General features: G+C 44.0%; 1 protein-coding gene across 2 annotated transcripts; it reads right to left on the bottom strand.

The window, feature by feature from the left end:
* Positions 1–926: 926 nt before the first annotated feature.
* Positions 927–25,336, bottom strand: LOC132587551 (ubiquitin carboxyl-terminal hydrolase 8-like). Of its 2 annotated transcripts, XM_060259836.1 has the most exons (15): positions 25,290–25,336; positions 23,755–23,914; positions 21,966–22,128; positions 20,912–21,056; positions 19,544–19,776; positions 17,926–18,522; positions 11,756–11,845; positions 10,895–10,969; positions 10,388–10,653; positions 9,314–9,526; positions 7,850–8,060; positions 5,215–5,451; positions 3,214–3,356; positions 2,515–2,647; positions 927–1,833 (listed from the first exon to the last, which is right to left on the bottom strand). In XM_060259836.1, the coding sequence occupies exons 2-15, from the start codon at positions 23,871–23,873 to the stop codon at positions 1,648–1,650; spliced, it is 2,811 nt and encodes a 936-aa protein (XP_060115819.1). In that variant the 5' UTR covers positions 23,874–23,914; positions 25,290–25,336; the 3' UTR covers positions 927–1,647. The 2 variants fall into 2 exon arrangements, with proteins under 2 accessions (XP_060115819.1, XP_060115820.1); XM_060259837.1 differs by lacking the exon at positions 11,756–11,845.

Here is a 25,336-nt window from a genome sequence, read left to right as displayed (position 1 = left end):
GTCAGGTTATGAGTGATAATTCAAAGAAGAGCCACTTGCGTTTCTTTCACTGTTCTAACTGTAAGAAAATGAATCAGAACCCAGTCCAGGCAGCACCGCTGTTTTCTGCAGTGAAGTGACACATGCTGGATGTGAACACGTTTTTATTAATCCTGCACGTGATGTAGCATAGTCCAAGTTAAATAAATGGTTCCTGGACAACTGTACTGGAAGAGTTGGTTTTTATTGTTGCAGAATACAAGATTAACTGTATCTGTTTTTAGTAGCTCATCTACAGTAAAACCTGGAGGTAGAAGACAGAAAGAAGGCAGAGGAGACGAGCAATGTTCCCTCTAAGCTGCAGAGTCTTGTGAGCAAAAATTCTACTTTGTGAGCTACTGGCATTAAAGTCGTGAGCTGCTGCATAAATTATTGTACTCTAGGGCCATTTTTCCTGAGCGAAGACAAAAATGTGTGAGCTGGAGGCTACAAATCTGTGAGCCAGCTCAAGCTAACTCAGCTTAGAGGGAACACTGAAGAAAAGTAATCTTCTGATACAAATGCATGGTGAGAACTGGCTTTGCAAACAGTTCTCTTTAAAATCACTTAAAAAGAATTTTTCTTTGTCATCAAACTGACCTTGATAGATCAGTTGGTGGTGGTGGGGGGAGTGGAGGTTTAATCAACTGTCACAGCCTGTAAACCTTGGAGGAAAAGGATGGGGCACTTGTCCTGGGCCTCCATCTATTCTCTGCCTCGCCAGGTAGCTACAAGTGTGATCGGGCCTGGGAAGGACATCGGTCAAGGCTCTGCCCTCTTGTTGCTAAACCTCCTTGGCCATTTGTTACTCAACAAACCCAAGGTCTGTCCCAACTCTTTTCCCCTGTGCAGGAATCCCTACAGCCAAAGCTTGTCGGTCTGAAATAAACAGACATTTAACAGACATCTACTTTTACATAATTTTCTCAAGATTTTAATGCATGAATACATGAAACTCTTATATTAAATACTAAAAGGAAAAGTCATCTCAGTTATTTAGAATACATAAATGTGTGCACAGATTGATAAAAGCTCAACAGAAAAATACAGCTCTGCCCTTTCTTATCTATAAGAATTAAAGTTATTTTGACAAAACAAAAAAAAAGAAGCAATCCTTCCCATTCCAGTAAGTGCTCACCAAAGGACCACATACCTCTTATATACAATAATGTGCAAGTATGCAATCAATATATACACATTACATTCCTACCTGTTTACATCATTTCTAGGATATTCACAGTAGAATCAAGCTTTTAAGGTTAGAAGTGTGAAAAGGCCATAAACGTGGAGAGAGAAAATTAAAAGATATGCTTTAGGTTTTGGAACATCTCACAAACCCTGTATGTTAAATGGCTTTAGAATGGCTAAGCTAGATCTATAAGTTTGGAGCAGCATTACAAAATAAAACTTTTGAAATGAATTGTTTAGTACTAAACAGCCTTGTTAACCACTGGCTTTTCAGATGTTAAGCAACAGTACTAAGAGGAAAGAGGGCCTTGGCGGAGAAACTGCAGCAGCCGTCTCCTTACTTGGCCGGTGACCTTATACGTGGCGTGGCTCAGTGCGGTATGGTGCATTTCTTTTCAGAAAAAAGAGAGACAGAGACCAACCTTCTCCAATAACGCTGCTTTATGTGGCTAGGTCAGCCGCACGCTGTTCAAAAGAAGTATAAAAGAGGATGTAAGCAGCTGAGGACCTAACAGATGAGGAGGAGATGTCGGAGACTTCATGGTCGTCAAACTTGTACCATCTCTGTTTGGCAGCGTTTTTACAGTAGGCCGTGTAGTGTCCTCCGTCCAGCCCTCCATAGTGATTCTAAGAGGAACAGGAAGAAGCTTAGGATTTCATAAGGCTCTTTCTCTTTTTTGGCCTGAAAACTTAAAAATCAAAGATAAAACTGCTCTGCAAAGAACAAAGATTGAACCAGAGATTTTAACAGTTAGAGGATCCTCTCTGCCCAGGGCTGCAATTAAAAGAATGGGGAAAATGCTGCAATTAAAAGAAACCCCCATGCCACCCCCACTGTTTGTATGAATTAACCAGCTGGGGGAGAGGGGCTGCATGTATGGATTCAGTAACAGATGAGATACAAAGCAAACAGGCCGAGAGGAGAGAAAATACTACAACAAGGGTAGCCAAACTAGAGAAGGCATTTCTCTTTAAATGATTTCGCCAAGCCAAGCCAGCCAGCAGCTTGGAGAACACATTTAAAATTAAAGTTGCTTTCTTTCCACCTCTCCCTCCAATTTATTTTCCTTCCTTCCTTCCTACCTACAGCTGACATTTATTCTATGTGGCCCTTGTGTTAAGCACATTTGGCCACCCCTGCCCTACAAGAACTAACAAATAAGCATATAGAGGTCTGCCAAAGTGGATAATAAAACAAAATCACTGAATGAGCTTCATCTAAGATCAAGCCACAACATAAAAGGAAAACTGGAAATCATCTATGTTACTATTACACTTTGCAAGGCACAAAGCTGTGGAGTCACTTACAGATACTGCAAACAGGTTGTATCTCCTCAAGTTGTTCTTGGGACCAATAACATATTGCTGAAGGTCAAGGCTTTCCAGAGGGAAATCAACAGACGTTTGTAGCTTTTGCTTCCATCGTCCATCATAGGAAAATCTAGGGAAGACCAAAAAGGAATCTGATTTGCTAAAATAGGAGTCTACTGAAGAAAAGGAACAACAACAAAAACCTGACAGAGACAAGGCGCCTAAAATAAGAACTATTCTGATACCACCTCTACCCACTGACCTACCTGCAAATGATTCCTCAAGGTACACATCTGTCAAACCAATCTTCAAAATGTTGCCTCTCCAAAATGTGTTCTTTGCATGAATAGAAGCTAAGTAGCCCACATCAAGAACAGATCATTTAAAAGTTTTCCCCCATTATAATCAGACTGACTCTTGCAAAAAGAGGGGGTGGGGTGAGTCACATCTGCAGTCCCACCAGCAAACCATGTCAAGTGGTGGATTCTTCACCATGCAAATGCTGCTCCCTGCCTGGAGAGTACAAAGCACTCTGGGTAACTTCCTGTAGTAACTTCTCACAGAGAGGAACAAAGCACAAGAGACAAGACTATGCTTCTGAATGCAGCGTTTCCTTTCTTACCCTTCTCAGTACTTTCAGAAAGGCTAGACTGGCATTTGTGCTTACAAACATATCTGTCCTTGATTGAGCCTTACCTTTTCAAGTGCACTAAAAGAACAGGAGGCAGCTTCCAGATTTCTATCTTTTTCAAAGAATCTCTTCGAGTCTTGCAATGGCTACAATAAAATCTGTTGTTATCTGTCAATTTTTCTTCTTTGGAGAATAATCTAAGGCATTCCTAAAGTGGGAAAGGACAAAGGCAGCCTCAGTTCAAAGCTTCAGAGTAAGAATGAGCACAAAACTGAATTACAAAGGGAAGCATCAAAGAAGCATAACCTACTCATCCCTAAATGCCAGTTCAGATTCCCCCACCTCCCAGGAGAGACGAAGTGTAGCCTTTTGGCTCTTTTCCAACCTGGTGGGAAGCAGTGAAAAATAGAATCATAGAGTTGGGACCACTAGAGTCATCTAGTCCAACCCTCTGCACAATGCAGGAAACTCACAAATACTTCCCCCTAAATTCACAGGATCTTCATTGCTGTCAGATGACCATCTAGCCTCTGTTTAAAAACCTCCAAGGAAGGAGAGCCCACCACCTCCCGAGGAAGCCTGTTCCACTGAGGAACAGCTCAGGAAGTTCTTCCTAATGTTGAGCCGGAAACTTGATTTAATTTCAACCCATTGGTTCTGGTCCTACCTTCTGGGGCCCAGAAAACAATTCCACACCATCCTCTATATGACAGCCCTTCAAGTACTTGAAGATGGTGATCATATACATCTCTCAGCCACCTCCTCTCCAGGCTAAACATGCCCAGCTCCTTCAGCCTTTCTTCATAGGAACTGGTCTCCAGACCAAATCTCTCAACCTCTCTGACCAAGGGAGTGCGTTGACTCTCAAAAGCTCATATCCTGAAAATCTTGCTTCTGGACTCGAATCTAGGCCTTAAATATATGGCTGCCCTCAGAATCCTCTCAAAGGGGTTCCTCTCCAAGAGGGACAAGGGTTGCATACCTGCAGGACCGCCTCTCCTGCAATGCTCTGTCATGACAGCTGCACTCATGTAAGCTAATTCTCCTGAAGGTGCCACTCCACGACCCAGGTCAAAGTGACAGCTGCCCGCACGCGTTCCCTGCGGTGGATCCCACACTGTGGAATGACCGGCCTGAGACTCTTGGGAAGGGCCCCACGCTTCTATCATTTAACAAAATGTGCAGAACAGAATTGTTCAGGAGAGCTTTCTGCCTCTAGCTGGAAGACTATATTTTATATAGGAGAGGGACGGTGGCTCAGTGGTAGAACATCTGCTTGGTAAGCAGAAGGTCCCAGGTTCAATCCCTGGCATCTCCAACTAAAAAGGGTCCAGGCAAGTAGGCGTGAAAAACCTCAGCTTGAGACCCTGGAGAGCCGCTGCCAGTCTGAGAAGACAATACTGACTTTGATGGACCGAGGGTCTGATTCAGTATAAGGCAAGCTTCATATGTTCATATGTTCCTGAGCCACACTTGAAGCCAGGATCTCTTCCAGCCACACACCCCTCCCTTCCCACTTGAGTCTGCAACTTCTGCTGTGACTGCAGTGTGCATCAAGAACACACTGACAGCTCTTTTCTGCTGCTATTAGAAACACTGAAAAACCAGTGGTGGGGGGACGTTTTAACCTTCCAGGACATTCAGTTGCTGACCTAAGAGTAGCAGCTCTCTTACAATGGAATTCCAAAGAGAGATTAGAGAGACTGCTGCATTGCAACTGATACTGAAGCTCAATGCATCCTCCTGGGCTGAACCCCCTTCCCATTTCTTACAGATGATGTGGGGGGGGGGAGGAGAAACTTGACAGCACAGCACAGGAACAAGAGTCCTCCAGCACCTTAATAACTAACAACATTTGTGGCAGGGAATGAGCTTTCATTAGTCACTGCTCACTTCTTCAGATACAGCTAGAATGTATCCTCTGTGAAACAGTGGCTCAACCCTCAGCCAATGGGATGGCTGTAAACATGACGGCTGGCAGGCCAACGGCAGAGCAGAAGATTCGTGGCCAGTATATCTGAGGGATTATATTATACTTCTGACCTAACCTCTCCCACGGGACTTACCTGTAGAGTGCATTTACTAGTGGATGCGAGGGGCAAAGACAGATACATAAAAGCCTCAAAGGTCCGGGACTTTTTGTGACATGACAAACACTGCACCGTTGATTTGAATTGGCCTTGGAAAAGTGCAACGATTATAGACTCATTGAGCTGCTTGTGCTTGTGCCAAGCGAGCTCAGCCGCTTTGAAGTCATCCAGGTGGTCCTTGTTTTCTTCTTTATAGCGCTTTCTGTTGTCAGCCTGGGAAGAGGGGAAACTGAATTACTATGAAGTGTGTCTGAACCACAGAATGGCTTCACATACAAGAATGAAAACATGTGCAGTGATGGAAAGAAGGAAAGAACATGCCACACGCACACGCACACACACATGTTGAGCCTTCCTGCTATGTTGACAAGCTCTTTCCCTCCTTCAGGCAGGAGTTTTGAAGAAAGCAGAAATTTTTTGGGTCAAATCTCACACACAGCAGGGTCAAACACTGTGCAGGCAAAGAAAAGAAGATTAATGAGAGCTGTTCAGAGGTTTGCTGCAGGGCCCTCTTCACTTGGAAAGTTTTGCGTACCAGAAACACTCCTACACACCGACCAAATCCCCATATTAGCAAACCTGTTCTCTACTATAAAGTGGTTTATGGCTGCCATTTAGGAGTGAGGATTTATCAATTCCACAAAATCATGATTTATACCAGATTCCACCAATGCTGGGTGAAATCCTATCCCCATACATACTACTGGTCATCACTGAAGCCAGAGAACGGGAAGCGGCCTGCCCTTCTTCCACTATGCCTGGACCCTCGCTCAGTACTGCTTCCTTTTTTACTTATATCTGCATTTCAAATTGCTATACGCTGCTTTGTGAACCCACCTCTGGATGAAAAGTGAGGTAAAACTGGCATGCAGCAGTGAAATGGCCAAACACATTAAAAATCGTATGCACTAGACACAAGATGAAGAAACAATTAAGTTTTCATTTACTTACTCTCTAAGAGGCATCAGAGTATTTGTAAAAATAGGAGGGGGAAGAAGAGACTGAAAAGCAGATCTTTAGTAGGCCAGGCAAAAATGATTCCCATGTTAGCTACATTAAATAAGCCAAACAAGCCCCCCCCCCCATCAAGTTCACAGGAGCTAGCACAGAAGGCAGCCCTGATGTGATGGCCCTGAATTTAAAGGTGGCCCATTTGAATGTACAACGGCCAAGGATTATCTGTAGACAGCCTTAAGAGACTATGGTAGCCACGTGCCTAGTTCCTGGTTTAGATGTGCAATTGCTTTTCAAAATACAAGCACTGTGCTGTTACATTAAATCAAAAGGCTATCCCACCCCCTATCTGGCTGAAGCCAGTCCAATACCCATGAGGATGCTTCCACTCTTTCCATACAGCACCTGGTGATGCAGAATTCCACCTATTTTGTGAGTGGAGATTCTATTTTTAGTCAAGTCAACATGACCCAACTCTTCGTGAATTTTCCTCTACCTTTTGACCAGTGCCTATCTCATATCTCAAGAAAAAGAATTTGCTAAATAAAGTACTGTGTAAAATAGTATTTTTCTGTACTGGGGCTGTTTTCTATCCTGTTCTCACCCTAATATTATCATCCTTTAAGGCCCTATGCAGCCTGGGCCTGCAGATCTTCAGGGCCGCCTCTCCCTATATGAGCCCCCCTGCCCCCAGGCTTTGAGATCATTCACACAACATCTTGTTGTGATCCCTGGTCCTAAGGATGCCTGGTTGGCATCAGTGAGGAACAGAGCCTTTTCAATTTGGGCCCCTGCCTGGTAGAATGAGCTCCCGCTGGAGATCTGGGCCCTGCGGGACTTACCTAAGTTCCAAAGGGCCTGTAAGGCTCTTCCACCAGGCTTTTAATTTACCGAGCTTCCTCTGAAACCTTCCCCCAGCACTTTACTACCTTTGTGCTTGAGTTGGTCAGGGTATGAGTGGTATCAATGACCTGAAGCTGTGCTAAGTGGTGCTGATCAGCTGAAGTTGTACCAACTGCCAAACTGTGGCTTCTGGCCGTATTACTGTTGGAGTTATGATCCTCTATTTTATGTATTATGTTTATGAGTTTTTAAATCTGTTGTGTTTAATTAGATATGTTTTATTGTTATTGCAATGTTTTAATGTTGTAAGCCGCTCTGAGCCCGCCTAGTGGGATAGGGCGGGGTATAAGTCGCAAATTAAATTAAATTAAATTAATCCTAGAGCAAAGGCAGGATCGAAGGTTGGGGTGGGAAACAGTGGGAATAATTCACCCAGGACTTTTTTGGGTAGAAAAAGCACCAGCAGGAACTCATTTGCATATTAGGCCACACCCCCTGGTGCCAAGCCAGCCGGAACTATTCAAAAAAAGCCCTGGTTATACCCCCTGCTTGTGGTAGTACAAATTAGATGCATAAACTTTTGTTTTGATTTACATTGTTTTTAAGTATCAAACGGCTTGAGAGCCTCAGGCTTTAAAATAAACATTTTAAAAATACAGCTTTTAAACAAGCAGATGTACAAGTTATGCAAACCGCTTGCAAACCCAGCATCTGAGAAATGGGGGAAGAGAAACAGTGTGAATTTCACACTCCTGTTTTATAACACTACATTGCCAAACGTTATGTGTGAAATACTGACAAGAATATAACTCACTTTATTTAAGTCTTCATGCAGACCGTCCATTAAGAACAGGAGCATTTCTTGAGAGTCTTGCTGACTGTACCCTGCAAACTGGTCATTGATCTTCCCAATGGTGACTTTAAAATCTTTTGGACTAATATATCTGTATTGCCCAGTCCAGAGAGCCTTCATGATTATGCCGAACTCCTCTGCCACTTCACCTTTGTGACCCAAGAGGTTTGACCTGCAGCAAACACAAGAATTTAAATGGCCAGCAGTATCCAAGCAGAACAACAACAACAAAAATCTGAAACAAAAGGTGTCAACACGAGAGTGATGTGACTTTCAGGATTATTCGTTCACTATCTCTGCAAATGCAGCTATCTGTAATAAGTCTACAACTTACAAAGCATCTCTAAATGGGTCTTTTCCAGACACAACACTGCAATCGGTCCTCAGCAGAGCTAACAACCTCCTGAGTCTTCTGAAGGCATACAAGGGTGTAGCTCTTGGGACCACTCTGTTAGAGACCTGTGGGGCAGAATAGGGACAGCATGGTATAAAAAACCTGCGCTATTAGCTCATCTAAGAAGATATTATCATGATTGTTTCCAATATCAAGACACTTGCAGCATGAGCCAAGCTAGCATTTTCCTGTAGAAGTGCTTTTGAAATTACCCAAGAATGCAGTTAGAAAACATTGTGCCAAAGAACAGAACATCCCCATCAGGTTTTCCAAAATTAATTCCTTATCATAAGATAAGTTACACCAAAGCTGATTCCTCAGTCATCTCGTGATGGAAAGTGCCATCAAGTCACAGGTGATGTGTGCAGACCCCATAAGGTTTTTAAGGTAAGAGGCAAACTGAGGGTTTGCCATCACTTGCCTCTGCATAGCAACCATGGACTTCCCTGGTAGTCTCCCATCCAGTGGATACAGTGAAGGTTTGCCATCGCTTGCCCCTGCACAGCAACCATGGCCTTCCCTGGTGGTCTCCCATCCATGTACTAGCCAAGGCTGACCCTGTTTAGCTTCTGAAATCTGATGAGAGCAGGCTAGCCTTGGCCATCCTAGATGATTGAAACAACAGCACACCTCTCTGTGATGAGGGAGAATTAATACCATCTACAGACAAAAGCTGCTGATTGGCAGAGTCCTTTTTCTGTTTAGGATATTAATGCTGGTGGCTCATTTCCTACAAGTTCCAAGAAGGTCAAGGGACCATAAATACATTTCCCTAGCCTGCTGTGTACCCCACAGACAGCAGCCCAGTGGTAAAACCCAACATTTCTTTCTGATGCACTGAATATCTTCCACTGTTAATCCACCTCAGACTTACTTGTTGCAGACATTGCCGTTAAAGAAAGCACTACAATTTTTAAAAATGACTGTGTTATTTTTGAAACATTTGTAGCATTTCTGAAAAAAGTAATAATTTTTGCACACAGATGTGGACTAAAGAAAATAATCTCATCAACCAAAAAGAGTTCAATTACCTGTTGATATCATCCTGATAGAAATTTCTGTTGAAATAATCTGCCAGGTGTGGCGTGTTGCAAAGACATTGTAAGACAGAGTTCATGTAGCAGGTGTTTCCTAAGTTTCGAAGGCCTGTGAGGGCTGGTCCCTGTCCTCCAAACACGGGGTTGAGATTACGAATCTGAGAAGCAGAAAGCCTCGATATTTCAGCTTTTGTATAGCTTGAGGGTCTGTAAGAAAGAGGCAACGATTAAACAGAGAAAACATTTTCATTCTTGATACATTGTTTTTTAGAAGCCGCTTATTCCATTTATATGTTCCATCCCTCTGGGTTTTCTACCAAGAAATGAATTATAAATAAGGGAGAAGGGGCAAGTAAAGCCAAGCAACAACTCAAAATAGTTTTTTTGTTCAGGCAAGTGGCATTGACTGGTTAAAATAACACAGCCTTGTCCACAGCCATGATGCAGCGATGGCTGAGACCTTATTCTGTCTAAAATATAATGCTTGCTGTTCATAGATCCTATATCTCTCAGAACGCCTAAACCAGTAATGTCAAGCATCTATGATCCTTCATGTGTCCCACTAACCGCCACACCACATTTAGCAAATATCCCACAGAACTATATCCTTTCCTTTCCTTTAATCTGATTCAAGCTCATTGACTAAAAGTCTTGAATAGTCAAAAAACCCCATCTGTTAAGTAACATTATCTGGATACAACACTAAACCAATGGGAAAAATCTAACAACAGTGGAAATTGGTCAGATAAAAGGAGTAAAACTAGCTTGCGGTGAGACAAAGACGAAAAATTATACAGGTGCTGTGTTAAAAACCTATTTCCAAGGCTAATAATAAAGAGGGCATTCCAACAAAATATGTATTAAAGTACCAATTTTCCCCAGAGGACAATCACAAAGGCAGTCTGAGTAAGGAACCTTTCTTAATCTTCCCTTTATAACAGGAGTGAGCTGCGCATTCAATCGGGCTAATAGGAATGCTCTAAAGTAATTTGGAATAGTGACATCCTATAAGACTATTTGGGATAGTGAGATCCTATAAGGCTATCAGGGCAGGTGCAGCAGACATACTTATTCTCACGATTAACTGTAGGCGTGATGATGATTTTCTTCCTCTCTTCCTCTTGAATGGCCTGAGTGATGTCTGGCGAAGAGTAAGAGCGCTTCAGCTTGGAGTGTTCCCTTTCCCGTTGGTCAACAACAGTCTGGGGCTTTGGCTTATGAGTGGGCGGTGTGGAAGGAGGCGTGGCAGACTGAGTAATTTCTGGTGGGTACATGTGGACGGTGTTGGTTGGGGAATGATAGTAACGGAAGGTCCCGGTGACCGGATCAAGAAACTTCGAGGGACGTGTGCAGAAAAAGAAATGGGGAAGAGTTAAATGAAACCTCAGATGGTTCAGAACAACTATCACGCAAAGACATGCTGGGAGCTTGTGAGGAACGATCTGGAAACCCCATGCCCACATCCCAAAGCCTCATCCTTCAGGATTCTAGAAATCCTTATGGGCTTCAGCCAGCTAATTTTCCTCCCATCCCCTTTAATTGACACTCAACATTAACGTTAGAAGTTATGCTTACCTTTACCCAACCAGAAGGTAGTCCTGGCACTATCCTGCCCATCTCCTCACTCCTGGCCCTTGTTAATGGTTCCCGCTGGGGCTTAAAAAAAAAGGGGGGGGGGTGAAAACTATGACACAAGAAAAGATAAGAACACAACATATTGCGCACTTTGCCTGTCTTTGGGATGATGCATACAAAAGAAGGACAGCACAATGATTTCGGCAAATGCAAAACTCTATCTGGGAACTTTTCCAAAGAGCCAGCAGATGGACAACAATGGGAGAGGGAATCTGGAAGGCAAGAAGTCTGACTTGAGGTGTGGGCACAGACAGCTGTTGAACAAGGACTGACTAGTGAAGGTAGCGCTGGAGGTGAATTTCTAAGGATCTGAGCTCTATGGGTCAGAGCGTTCAGCTGGAGAGCTCAGTGGCTTGAGAGAATGAATCTGTGGGGAAGTCTGTCATTCTAATTGCACCTCTACTCAGAGCTCAACAGGTGGTCTTGCCCAAGAAACTTTCTCTGAGGGTTCGCCTAAGTATTATCAACCTCCTGCATACATAAAACAATGAAACCAGACAACTCACTTCCTGCACTAACTTTTAGTGTCCTGAAGAGATCCCAGAACAAAAAAGGCACTTCATGCTGAAGAACTCAAAGTTCTAAAGAAGTTTTTAACCTAGCAGCAAGATGACCAACATCGCACATGAGCAATCCCCTGAATCTGCTTTTTATTGGGAAACACGTGTATTTATGAAACATAACACAAATGGTTATGGATTCCTCTTATAAAGAGGAAGTAGTTACATGACAACAGATACAAAATGAGTTGATGTTATGGCAACTGCTCTAGATTGCTTGAGCTATGCACAATGCATTTACTTTATTTTTTTCAGAATCTTGTTCAGTTTCCTCTCTACTGGCTCCTGGCTTTTGAGATTCTGTTTCTGGATGTTCTTTAAGCCCAGTCTGCTGCAAAAAAGAGATTTTAAAAGGGAAACTTTCAGTTTTTATATAGAAATGTAGAAAGCTTCAAAAAGAGTGGTCTTTTAATTAATGCTCTGTATTTTTAAAAAACTGCTCTAAATGAGAAAGAAATAGTGAGAGAACATTTTCATTGCTAAAGAGAATACAGACCCACAAAACAAGATTTTTGCTAGTTCTACTGATAAATATTTTAAAGAAACTGCTGATCAAGGGAATGTTATGCTCATCCTGTGACTTGGTAGTAGGGTTGCCAAGTCCAATTCAATAAATATCTGGGGACTTTGGGGTGGGGCCAGGTTGGAACAAGTACAATTGAACTCCAAAGGGAGTTCTGGCCATCACATTTAAAGGGACGGCACACCTTTCCAATGCCTTCCCTCAATTAGAAATAATGAAGGATAGGGGCACCTTCTTTGGGGGCTCAGAGAACTGGCCCCCCTGGTCCAATCCTTTTGAAACTTGGAGGGTGTTTTAGAAAAAGGCATCATATACTATGCTGCAAATTTGGTGCCTCTACCTCAAAGAACAGAGTCCCAGACACCCGCAGATCAATTTCCCATTATTCCCTATGGGAATCGTTCTCCATAGGGAATAACAAGAGTGCCCAGTAGACATTTCCCTCCCCCCCTCGCTTTCTAAAGTGGGGGGGGGAGGGCCTCCAAACCAGGAAATCCCCTGCCCCCACCTGGGGATTGGCAACCCTCCCTCTCTCTCACACACACGTACACAGTTACTGGGTCTGGTTACTTGCTCTGAAAACGAAAGCAAAACAAACAGAAGCTGCTGTTGCCCCATGAAGTGCTTCCTGTTTCCTGTTCAACTTTAAAGGCACACAAACAACAGAAACACACACCGTTTGCAGGTTTCTAAACCTGCCTGAGCTTTAGAGGTAGGTGGTGGCTGTGGGGGCGGGGCTTCCTCCTGCCAGCCAGCTGACTGGGGGCAGGAGTAAGCCTGTAAAATCGGGGGATCCCCCGCTGGGACCTGGGAATTGGGAAGTCTACATGGTAGTTTTCAAGTAGGGTTGCCAAGTCCAATTTAAGAAATATCTGGGGACTTTGGAGGTGCAGCCAGGAGACTTTGGGGGTGGAGCCAAGATCAAGGCTGTGACAAGCATAATTGAACTCCAAAGGGAGTTCTGTCCATCACATTTAAAGGGATGGCACACCTTTTCAATTCCTTCCTTCCATAGGAAATAATAAAGGATAGGGGCGCCTTCTTTTGGGGCTCATAGAATTGGACCCCCTGGTCCAATCGTTTTGAAACTTGGGGGATATTTTGGGGAGAGGCACTAGATGCTGTACTGAAAATTCAGTGCCTCTACCTCAAAAATCAGTCCCCCCAGAGCCCCACGGATCAATTATCCATTATTTTCTATGCGAATAAATCTTCATAGGGAATAACAGAGTTCCCAGCAGACATTTCCCTCCCCTCCCCCCGCTTTCTGATGACCCTGAAGGGGGGGGAAGGCTTCCAAACCGGGGGATCCCCTGCCCCCACCTGGGGATTGGCAACCCTACCTGCAAGCTACCTAATAATAATAATAAGAATATAAAAGCCCTTTCATGGTGGCAAAATGGAGCACCTTGATTGATTAGGACTGTACTGCATCAACCTTTGGCCCATCAAACCATCAATCAAGGTCTGTTGCATTCCATTGGCTGAGGGTGGGAGGGGGAGGGAAACAAACACAGAAAGCCTTCCCCCTATTGGCTGAGGGCTTCTGGAGCCTGAGTGTATAAAAGGCAGGCTGCTCTATTTTCATATTCCTGTTAGTCTTAAGAAGTTGGTTGAAATACAGCAGATGGTTCTGGTGAGTAAATTTTCCCAGTGAGATCACAAAAGTGTGTGCTTGTAAACTGTGTTTATTTGGCTGCCTTGTGAGAGAGATTGTGTGTGCTCACTTTAATTTAGTGGAAGTGCAGTCAGCTGTTGGGGGGGGACAAGGAAATGAAGACTGTATTCAAGGGAATGGCAATGTTGTAATTTTATTTTTTTTGGCCGGGGAGGGGGGGAATGGGAAAGTCTCCTGGCTCCACCACCCAAGTCCCCAGGTATTTTCTGAGTTGGACCTGGCAACCCTACAGCCAAGCTTGGTTCTGTCAGTAAAAGGCAGTGAGGGGAGGAGGCCCTTTCCAGGCCTATTTTGATGCCACCTGACTGGTATGACTTAACTAGGCCTGGCTGCTTGCTCCTGTTCAGAAAATACAAAACAAACAAACAAACCCACCCACCTACTGTGATATACTGGCTAATAGTATATTAAGTAAAACATTTTAAGTAGCCATATAAATCATTTTTAAACACATTATAAAGAAGCTCAGCTTTGCAAGATTGCAAAGAAAAGTCCATCCAACAAGCACCTGGCTCATTTCATCAAAAGTCTTCCTCAGGAGTATTTTTATTTTCTTCAAAGTTGTCAGCTTCTTATTACAATTCAGTGTTAATACTGGGAGCCAGTCAGGTCTTAACCTCTTCTCTAAACAGATGCAAAAGCCTTCTGAATTTGGCTGGCAAAATGCTCTCTGCAACCTCTTTATTTTCTTCAGAATTTCTCAAGTGGGAATAAACCATGGTGATTATAGCAAGCTACAACACAAAGCTGGATGGAAGTGGATAACTTTCAAAATTTTTAAATGAGTAATTTTAAAAAATATATATTTTTGATGATTATTAAGAACTTACCTCTCAATCTCACTTAAGTGTTTATATTTATACTAGAGGCAAGCCAGTCCTCAATCTCTTCCCTGACCAGATCCAAAAGCTTTCTGGATTTGGCTGGTCAAATGCTCTCTAAATTACATTTATCAGGAGCCAGCTATTCCTGAACCTCTTTCTAACCAAATGCAAAAGCCTTCTGAATTTTGATAACAAAATGCTCTCAATACCACTTAAGTGTTTAATTTAGAAGCAATTTAGAACCAATCCTGAACCTCTTCTATAACTAGATGCAAAAGCCTTCTGAATTTTACTGGCAAAATGCTCTCTCCAACAAGCTTGAAAACTAACTCTACTTAAAGAAAACTATTCTAGGTAACTCCATGCAGCTGTGTCTTGGATATTTCTTTCTTAAAGGTATAAGACACAGAGATATAGTAAAGATTCACAAATGGTGTTCCATTAGATCCTCAGGGAAATAATAGGTTTCTGGTATGATTTTAAAATGTTTTAAATACTCCACTGATGTATCGTTGGAAGGGGATGGTGCTGCAGTTCTTTAGTAAATGTGAGAGAGAGAGCTCAGTTCATCTCTTAAAATTATTATATTTAAAGTACATTTAAGTGGAAGTATGATATATGATTTCAGCCCACAATCACTTTGACAGCCACTGTGATGTGACAGTCAGCGCTTCAGGGAAGGGTCTGCCAGACCCAGGTTCCTACTGTGGAAGCTGACTGGGGGATTTCAGGCCGGTCACAGCCTAACCTACCTCATAGGGTTGTGCAAATCAAAAGGAAAATTATATAAGCTGCTTTGATCCCCACTGTGGAGAAAGACGGGGAGGGGGGGGGGAGATGGAAAGTGAGGGGCCAGATAAAGGTAGGCTGAGAGTTGGCTGGGAAGGAGAGAGGGTTGCCAACTCCAGGTTGGGAAATTCTTGGAGATTAGAGGGGTGGAGCCTGGAGAAGGTGAGATTTGAGGAAGAATGGGAACTCAGACAGGTACAGTGCCATAGACTCCACCCCCAAGCCAGCCAGTTCCTCCTGGGGAACCATTGTTGCCAATCTCCAGGCATGGCCTGGAGATAGAACTACAGCTGCTCTCCAGATGGGCAGATACCAGTTCCCCGGGAGAAAATGGTACACTCTGAGACATTATGCCCTGCTGAGGTCACCGCCTTGCCCCCCCCCCCCCCGACAGCCAGTGTGACATGGCAGTTGGCACTTCAGATCAGGGTCTGCCAGATCCAGCTTCTTGCTGTGGAAGCTCTGAGTGATTTCAGACAAGTCACAGACTTTTGGACGAGTCACAGACTTTCAGCCTAACCTGCCTCACAGGGTTGTTGTCCTGCAGATAAAAAGTAGGGAGAGGAGAATGATGTAAGTTGCTTTGGTCCCCACTGTGAAAAAAGACTGCACTTTTCCTAGACAGAGGCTGCGGGGGGGGGGGATATAGAAAGCAATCTACCCCATCTCTTCTTTCTGGTAGATTGCTTTCTATCTCCCCCCCTTGCAGCCTCTGTCTAGGAAAAGTGCAGTCTTTTTTCACAGTGGGGACCAAAGCTTAGGTTATCAGAGAAGGGGGTATCTTCAGAAAGACCCCCTTCTCTGATAACCTACCTCACATTTCCCCACTTTCTCCATTTCCCTTCTCAACCACTGCCTTCCTGACATACCTTGCCTCCCTTTATCTTTTCCTTCCCTCCCCAGCCCCCTGCCAAGGACAAGAAATTCACCCATAGCAAATTTCTAGCACCCCACAACCAGCCTTATTACTAGTGCATTCAGAAGACCTTAATTAAGTGCTGAGGATATAATTTGCCTCAAATACATGCCAGCTGTGTGGGAAGAGCTGATCTTTAACTATCATAGTTGGGGACCATATTATGCTTATTAACTTGGTCTGTGGAGGGGGAAGCAGAGACCCCTACCCTCCATCAGAGGCACTTGGTTATAATTCCAGATAATGGTCTCTTAATATATTTGCAGTTAGTGCATTCTATTACTTCTGCTTGTGTTAAAATTTTCATCTAAATACCAGATGAATGCTTTCCCAGACAAAGACTTCAGTTTTGTTACATTCAGCATGGACACAGGCAGAGAACAAAGGCAAGTAAAACATTTTTGTAGCCTGGTAACCTGTATGGATTTTAACTGCAAGGCTGTTCTAACTGTCAAAGCCAGATACTCCCAAATATCACCAGACAAAAGTTTTCAGCAGGAGGGGTATGTGAAGGGGGGTATGTGGAGAGTGTAACTGTATGGTGACTCAGGAAATCTCTGCCGCCTAGAAAAGCAGAAAGTGGCTGTTGCAGCTTCTACTCACGGTCTGGGAGCAATGAAAACATCAGAGATGCCCTGCTAGAGCAGACCAGTAGTCCATCTAGTCCAGCATTTTATGGGAGAGGGGCACTGGTTTAGTGGAAAAGCCTCCACTTTGCATGCAGGGCCCATGTTCAATCCATGGCATCTCCACTTTTAACAAAAATCAGGTAGTAGGTGATGGGAAAGACCCGAGACCCTGGAAACCCACTGCTGGTCAGAGTTCACAAAACTGACCTTGATGGTCTGATTCAGTATATGGCACCTTCATGTGTGTTTCATACAATGGCCAACCAGTTGCCATGGAGGTCAACAAACAAAAGCATACAGGTCCCCTTTGATATTTCCTCTTAGCCTTGGTATTGTTACTGCCTCTGGATTAATGCTACTGCCCCTTTATTCACTGTGGCTAATAGCCACTGTTGGAGCTATCTACCTAAATTCCTCTGGATTAATGCTCTGCCCCTTTATTCATTGTGGCTAATAGCCACTGTTGGAGCTATCTACCTAAATTCCTCTGGATTAATGCTCTGCCCCTTTATTCATTGTGGCTAATAGCCACTGTTGGAGCTATCTACCTAAATTCCATTCTAAAGCCATCTATGCTTCAAGCCATCACTACATCCAATATAAGAACATTAGACAAAAATGGAAAGTACAGCCTCCCTGAGCTTCCCCCCAGCACAGGTCGTAGCTAGACTCAAACTGGCTTTTGTTGCCCTGGTGAACAGAGAGAAACTCCCCTTCCCCCGGCCCCTGGTTTGGCCAGACCTGTTGTGATTAGACCACACGCCTCACCCCCGCCGCCTGAGAGGACAGAGGAGAGGGAGGCCCACCACCACAAGGGTGAATGTTGCACTGCCTTCCTTCCTTGCTTCCTTGCAAACTCCCTGTTGCCCATTAGCTCCCTGAGGCACAGACCTGGCCCTGCCTCATGGTAGTGCTACGGCTGAAACACCATTTAGTTTAAATGGCACACTCTTTTAGAAGCAAGGCCCCTTTTCTCAGAATCCAGCCTGAAAATAAAAGCACTTTGCAAGGGAGACTCTCTGCTTTGTTTTTACACCGGCTGAGCTGCTCACCTTGTTTGAGACCAAATCCCCCCTCGCAGCTGCCCGAGACTCCTCTGCAAATCTCCGCCTTTGTGCTTCTGGCGTCCGGGTGACCTTTTCTTTTTCATTGACAAAGTTGCTCCCAACATCTAGTTTTTTCCTCCCTTCTGGGGGGGTCTCACTTACAATTTGACTTGTTTTTTTAATTTCTTTTAGCTCTGTGGGGGCTTTCTCCAGCTCCTGCTTTTCGTCCATCTCTCTGCTAGCCTGTGGTTCTCTTTCGCCTCTCTCCATTTCTTCTTTTGTTTTTTCCTTACTTTCCATTTCTTCCTGTTCCACTCTGCCTTTCTGCCTTTGGTCTTGCTTCTCCTGTCTGAGCCACTCTCTCTGTTCTTCCTGGTTTTTCTCCTGCAGCTCTTTTTCTTGCTTGCTCTTCTCCTTTTCTGTCAGCTCGTGGCCTTTCTCTTCCTCTGCCAGACCAGGTTTTGTATCCAATGGGGGTTTTGTGGAACGATCAGGAACTACTTTTCCATTTGAAACCATCTGCTTGCCAATGGTTGGGCTCTCCGCTTTTGACCTATTAGCATCATCTGGAATTTTTACTGAAGGCTTTTTTGTACGATCAATCTGGATCAATGTTAAAATAAAAAGATGAAACTATTTTTAAAAAAAGACTAGGCTTTACTATCATTTTTCTTTGGATGAAAGGTTGTTGTACAGCTAAAACTTCCTATGGCCAAGCAACTTATTTAGGCAACATACAACTGACTGCATGCATTCACCCTCTGTTTGGATGGTATCTGTGGTTTTCCATACCCACAAATGTGCTGGGGGAGAGATCAGGTTGAACACAAGATCTCTCCTGCTCCTGTGAGGATGCAACCTCAGCCATGCACAGCACAGTGGTTATGAGACTGCACTGTGAATCAGGAAGTGCCCGGTCTAAACTTCACCTCCCCCATGGACTCACTAGGGGGCCTCAGGCATGCCATTCTCTCAGTCCTTCACACCTGCCACATGGAGATAATGCTGATCTACCTTACAGGGCTGCTGTATGGATTGTAACAAGATAAAGCAACTTGAAGATTTTGAAGAAGGTACTATTGAGTTGCAGTGAACTCCTGCTGACTCCATCTGCAGGGTGTTCCAAACAAGAGAGCCCCAGAGGTGATTTGCCACTGCCTTCTTCTGCACAGCAACCCAAGTCTTCCTTGGTGGTCTCCCATCCAAGTACTGCGCATGGCTGATCTTGCTTGCCTTACAAGCTCTGAACACTTTGAAGTGCTAGATAAATACTAATTTTATCAGTCTCTCAGGCTCAGGAGAGACCGCTTGAGGGCATTCATGGCTCTAGGGCAGGAGGGCATGACCCCAAGGCTTCATTCCTTCCAGGAAAACTTCCAAGGGGTGGGGACTAGAACAGGGTTTGAACAGACCCTTAGTGAGGCTGCTCCATTTCACAGATGAGCAGCTCTCCCTCCCCCAAAGATCCAAATTTCAAAAGTAGCTTGTGATTTGGTGAATGTAGGCAACTGCCCCAGAAAAAAAAGGAGAGAAGTGCCTTGAACAACCTATATAAGAACAAACTTGTCTCCTCCTTTCTCCCTTTCCCCTTACTAAGAGGACTGGAAAGTGCTGTACAGCTGACCTGAGGAATAATCTTCACAGAAGATGCTGGCTGCAAAACAGAAGATGTGCCATCGGACTTAGCAGCAACAGCAACGGATCCAGTAGGAGTTGCTGGTTTCAGTGTCTCCCCTCTCCCTTCCTTGTCATTTGCCATTTCAGGTCTTTCAGGCATTTCAATGGTGGAAGGTTTGACATGGACAACTGGTACCACAGGTGGAGCTGGCTCTTCCAAAGATGGGTATGTAAAATCCACTAGAAAACCACAAAAAGAAGGAGCATTTTAAAGCTGAGGTGGGTGGGTGGGGAGAGAGAAATCTTCACAATGCGAAGAGCTACTCTAGTAATGGTATGGTACTATCTGCAGATGATGTATGTAAGTGCCATCAAGCTGCAACCAACTTATGGTTCCCCATCCAGGCACCAACCTCTTAGCTTCTAAGATCTTATAAGATAAAACTACACAATGCTGCCTTCCAGGCCTTTTTTTGTAGAAAAAGCCCAACAGGCACTCATTTGCATATTAGGCCACATCCCCTGACATCACCATTGTTTTTCACAGGGCTTTTTGTAGAAAAGCCCAGCAGGAACTTATTTGCATATTAGGCCACACCCCGATGCCAAAGCCAGCTGGAACTGCATTCCTGCTCAAAAAAAGCCCTGCTGCCTTCCCTACCTACACAGACTACAGAACCAGATGGTCAGAAGAAGCAAATGAAATACTGCAAACTAACTAAATTGATCACTTTATGAACCAGAAAATAATTTGGCATAGCATATGGAAGGGGTTTTGAGCTATTTATATTTATTTCAGTTTGCATCCTGCATGTCTTTGCAGTAGAGGAAGCAGTCAGAGAAGATATAAAACCAGTTCAGATAGACAAAAATGCAACTTCTAGCTGGTTACATGGTGCCTTTATTTCCTTCCCTATTTTGAATGTAAAGCAGGTGGAAAGCCTTGTGTAGCACACAGATTATTTTCCCGGCCTGCATTTATTAGGCAATGTATCACCTAGAATGAGACTTTGCAAATGTGAAAGCAAATGGCAGGGGGAGGGGGAAGGACTGGGTTTATTTCTCAAGCTGTATTTTAAAAGGCCCTTTAAAAAGCAAACATTTGATGGCACAGAGTGAGGAAGATGCTGGGTACTGATTTTTAGAACATCAGTGTATTCTGATGGTTGTAAATCACCTGGGTCTTTTTCTGGTAGGGAAATAATGCTAAAAATTTAAAATAATTAAAATAAGCATGTTTTGGAAGAGAACCTCTATATCCTGATCTTTCGGCAGCAAATCCCACTGCTTTCCATAGGAGTTGCTCCCAAGAAAGTAATGCACAGGACTGCAGTACTAGAAAGACTTACGTGAGAAACGTGTCTTTCATACTCACGTGAGACAGACACTGCTTCGTTCTTGCTGCGTTGGGGTGGAGTTACTTTTGCATTTGTTGTGTACTGGGGATAGCAGAGAAGCCAGTTCTCATACCCTCCTTCTAAGACCAAGGGCTCATTCTGTAGTACAGCTTTACTTTCCCACTGAAAGTGAAAGATGGGGTAGTTTACCAAAAGAAATCCCAACCCCACACCACCCCAAAAATCCATACCCAAAAAACATTCCGAGCCACACTTCAATCCGATTGCATTAATGTATAAAATGTGGCAAAGGACCGAGAACGAGATTTTGGAATTTAACATCTGACAACAAAATTGTATGTAACACTTTTTTGCAAAAATAATAGCTAGCACAGGACTCACTGCATACACTCTGGAACACCTTATTTTAAATGCAAGAAGTTTGGTTCAGCATCACACAGATAACAAATAGCCACTAAAGACCGAAAGAGGAAATGAAGCTTTTTCCCTGCCTACCTTTTCCAGTCTAAATTACTGTCGCATACACACGTGCACATATACATAGAGAGACATTAAAAAGCCATGCAATGCTGCTTAAAGAACATCTCTTCCTTTCTAGCTTTTTGAAATTACACTGGAACAATCAGTGCAAAGACTGAAAACATTATGTTGCCACAGCCCTTTCATTCAATGGCCTGAGAAGACATCATATTTAGCCACAGTCTGATGTTTTAACTTTGGCGTAAGATCCCCAAGTGTGCAACAAAACCATGCTTTATCTTGAAAACTGCCTACAGCCCAATACAGATGTAGTACTAGCATAAAGCCACCTCAAACTATTTTAATCTCCTACTATGTGGCCAATCTTAAACCACATTTGGACAAAATACTTAACCATGTATGCATGAGGCCAATATCCCACATGGAAATTTATATACACTTAATTAACAGCCCTTGAAACAATAAACTAAACAAAAGCTTCAGTTTGTTGACAGGCTTTATAAAAACACTGACATCTGAATGTCAAGATTATGTCTACTGAGTTTCTCTGATCCAAGGTAATTAGACAGATGTAAGCCTGAATCTTCTCACCTTGAAAAGTGCATCTTTGAGGCTCCACAGGGGTGTTCCTAATTGCAAGTCTTTTACAGAACTAAACCAGTCAAGCAGAACAATATAATTGACTTGCCCCCTTTCTTTCCAAGGCTCTTTGGAAGCATCTGGGAGTTTAGCTTCGATCCAGTTAGCGGTGACTCTGAAACAAGCATATAATGAAGGAACACAAGAAAATATTTCAACTCAACGAGTCAATTTGCCACTTATGCGGTGCAAGGGCAGGACATGATCAGTTGCCCCAACCTTGTACCTTGCAATCTAGACTTCCATGCAACAAAAATAAAACAAACCAGCCCAACTCTGGGAGGCTAGACTATGCAGAAGAAGGTGATATTGGATTTATATCCCACCTGCCACTCTGGATCTCAAGAGTCTCAGAGCGGCTCACAATCTCCTTTACCTTCCTTCCCCACAACAGGCACCCTGTGAGGTGGGTGGGGCCGAGAGAGCTCTCCCAGAAGCCGCCCTTTCAAAGACAACTCTGTGAGAGCTATGGCTGACCCAAGGCCAATCCAGCAGTTGCAAGTGGAGGAGTGGGGAATCAAACCTGGTTCTCCCAGATAAGAGTCCATGCACTTAACCAAACTGGCACATTGATCACGGCACTAGGAGAACACTGTTTCTAAGGTTAGTTAGCTACTAGCACCTGAGTGCCTTCTCACACCAATGGTGTGTGTGCCTGAGAACAAGGCCCAGGACTACAAAGTCCATATCCTGGCATGTCTTTTTAAATTTGTGCTGGGAAGATCAGCCTACCTACTTCCTTGCTCACCCCCACAAGTCAAAACTGGCTCCTTATCAAAGAGACCCAGCATGGTAGCAGTGAGCAGAATGAAGGGAGAGGGAATCAGCCACAACTCCACCCTGAACCAACAAATGCTTTCATTCACTCCCTTGGAATGCTCCCCCCCTGCCCAGAACCCATCGATGCCCCCAGAATTACTTAATACGTCCCCCTTCCCTCCTCATGTAACACACTGAGGGCAAGCACCGTGCAGTGGTTGGTCTGCTGGACCAGGATCTGGAGACTTGTGCCATGGAGAGAAAGCTGGGCATAAATGACGTAAAATAAACCAAATACTGATGGGAATATTGCTACCTACCATCACTACCATGTTGCTGTCAATTAAATCAGGATTATTCCACAGGGGTTATACTTCTTTCCTCACATTCTCCCAGCCCTCTAAGAGTATAAAGTGATGCCTCAGCTTTGCCTTTGTGTTCTTCATAAGAATATTGTTGAGGCTTGTTGAGTCCTTTTTTTTTCTTTTTGATTCATTTACACTAGTGAGCACTACCATATCCCCTGGTAAAAAGTTCCACAGTCCTACTAAACACCCCCAATAAAGAGAAAAAGGTGTGCATGCTTGAGCTCTTTTTATTGCAGCTGGAGAAACAGATGCCACAACATTTTCTTCCCTGTTCTGCTTCCGACAAACAGTAAACATCCAACGAGTATGTAAGTCTTAAGGGAAGGACGGTGGCTCAGTGGTAGAGCATCTACTTGGGAAGCAGAAGGTCCCAGGTTCAATCCCTGGCATCTCCAAAAAAGGGTCCAGGCAAATAGGTGTGAAAAACCTCAGCTTGAGACCCTGGAGAGTAGCTGCCAGTCTGAGAAGACAGTACTGAGTTTGATGGACCAAAGGTCTGATTCAGTACAAGGCAGCTTCATATGTTCATATGTTAATAATAATACATTTTATTTATATCCCACCCTCCCCGCCGGAGCAGGCTCAGGTTCTGCTAGGAAAAGTTCATTTCATACCCAGGACTGATAGCCTCTTCTGGAACGCTGATGGAGTTGATAATGCAGGACTCCTGATAATCCTTCAGGCTCCGGGCATCCATGACCATTAGCTTGATGCTCTTGTCCATCATCATCATAAACAGTTTCTCCGCTGTGATCCCTCCTGGAGGAACAGCAGCTATTTAGAAAGGGCAATGTAAAGTGAGGCACAGCCTACTACGGGAACTTCTGCAAATAACTGAAAGATTACTGAAATAAAGGGTTTTTGTAGCAGGAACTCCTCTGCACATTAGGTCACACACCCCTGATGTTGCCAATCCTCCAAGAGCTTACAGGGCTCTTATTACTGAGCCTACTGTAAGCTCCAGGAGGATTGGCTACATCAGGGGTGTGTGGCCTAATATGCAAAGGAGTTCCTGCTACAAAACCCCTCTGCAGAAATACAATATTCTCCCAGAAAAAGAGAAGACGGTGGGTTCTCAGCTGTTTTACTGAAACACATTTATGATAAAACAAAGCTTCTCAACAGCAGTGAGCATGCGCCAGCCTCTCTCTACCACCAGCCCAAGGACCAAGCACCACAAAAACCTGCAATCCCTCCCTTCCAAGGGGTATTGCCATGACAAAGGGAAGATTAGCCTTGTCCCAGATGCTGGCCAGAGAACGAACAGCTGCAGGAAGCTAGCTTTCCTCCTTCCTGACCCAAAGATCTTGCTCCTAGTGCCCTGTAGCTGCAATAATGAAAGGAAGGTCATTCAGACCTCTGTTACTGACCACTAGGCTAGGGACCATCACCTGCATGCACCCAGGCCAGAACCACCAGCAAGACCAGACCAGCAGATTCAAATGGAACAAGAATGTCTGTTAGCTTTATTCTGACAACTGCTTATAAGTGCACAGTTCTGCTATTTCTGTATGGTGGCACTGGTCAGCTGTGAAGTTGTTTTGCAAGATATCTAATGTAATTAGTAAGACACTGAAGAGAACAGTGATATGCAGTCCATGCTGATTCTGTTTGGACAAATGGAAAAGAGCATGGGTAGCTACTGGAAAACATGATGGCTGCAGCAAGATTGGCCACTGCAAAATTTGACCACTGCAAAATTTGGGACACAACTGATGACAGCCGCAAGGTGATTATGGTTCAGGAAGTGTGGAAACAGTATGATTATGGACACATTCAGTCCATAGCCCAAAGCAGTCAGAAAGGATTCTTTTTTTTTCCCTTTGGGCTATTTCAATTGCTTCAGAAGAATGCTCCATGGTGCGGCCATACAATCCAATAAGAGTTTCCCTTGGGCATGTTTGCAAGATAGCATTTGCTCATATCCAGGAATTCCATATTTCAGGGTGGGAAGAAATCTCCCCTTGGTCCCAGTGGATATAATATGGGGAGGGGAAAGGAGAGTTTCTTTTTTCTGTTCTATCGGGGCCTATTTCCATGAACACCCTTCTGTAGTGCACACCCACTCTTTGCTTGTACTCTGCTGAGGCTGGCCTACCTAGCCAGGGTTTTAGGGTGGGAGAGAGAACTAATTTGTACATGTCACTACCAGTTTCAGGCTGCTCCTTTCTTTCTGCTGAACCCTTCTTCTCACCA

This window comes from Heteronotia binoei, chromosome 19 (assembly GCF_032191835.1).
Source record: "Heteronotia binoei isolate CCM8104 ecotype False Entrance Well chromosome 19, APGP_CSIRO_Hbin_v1, whole genome shotgun sequence".
NCBI classification, from domain to species: Eukaryota; Metazoa; Chordata; class Lepidosauria; order Squamata; family Gekkonidae; genus Heteronotia; species Heteronotia binoei.
This window is presented reverse-complemented; position numbering and strand designations above follow the sequence as displayed.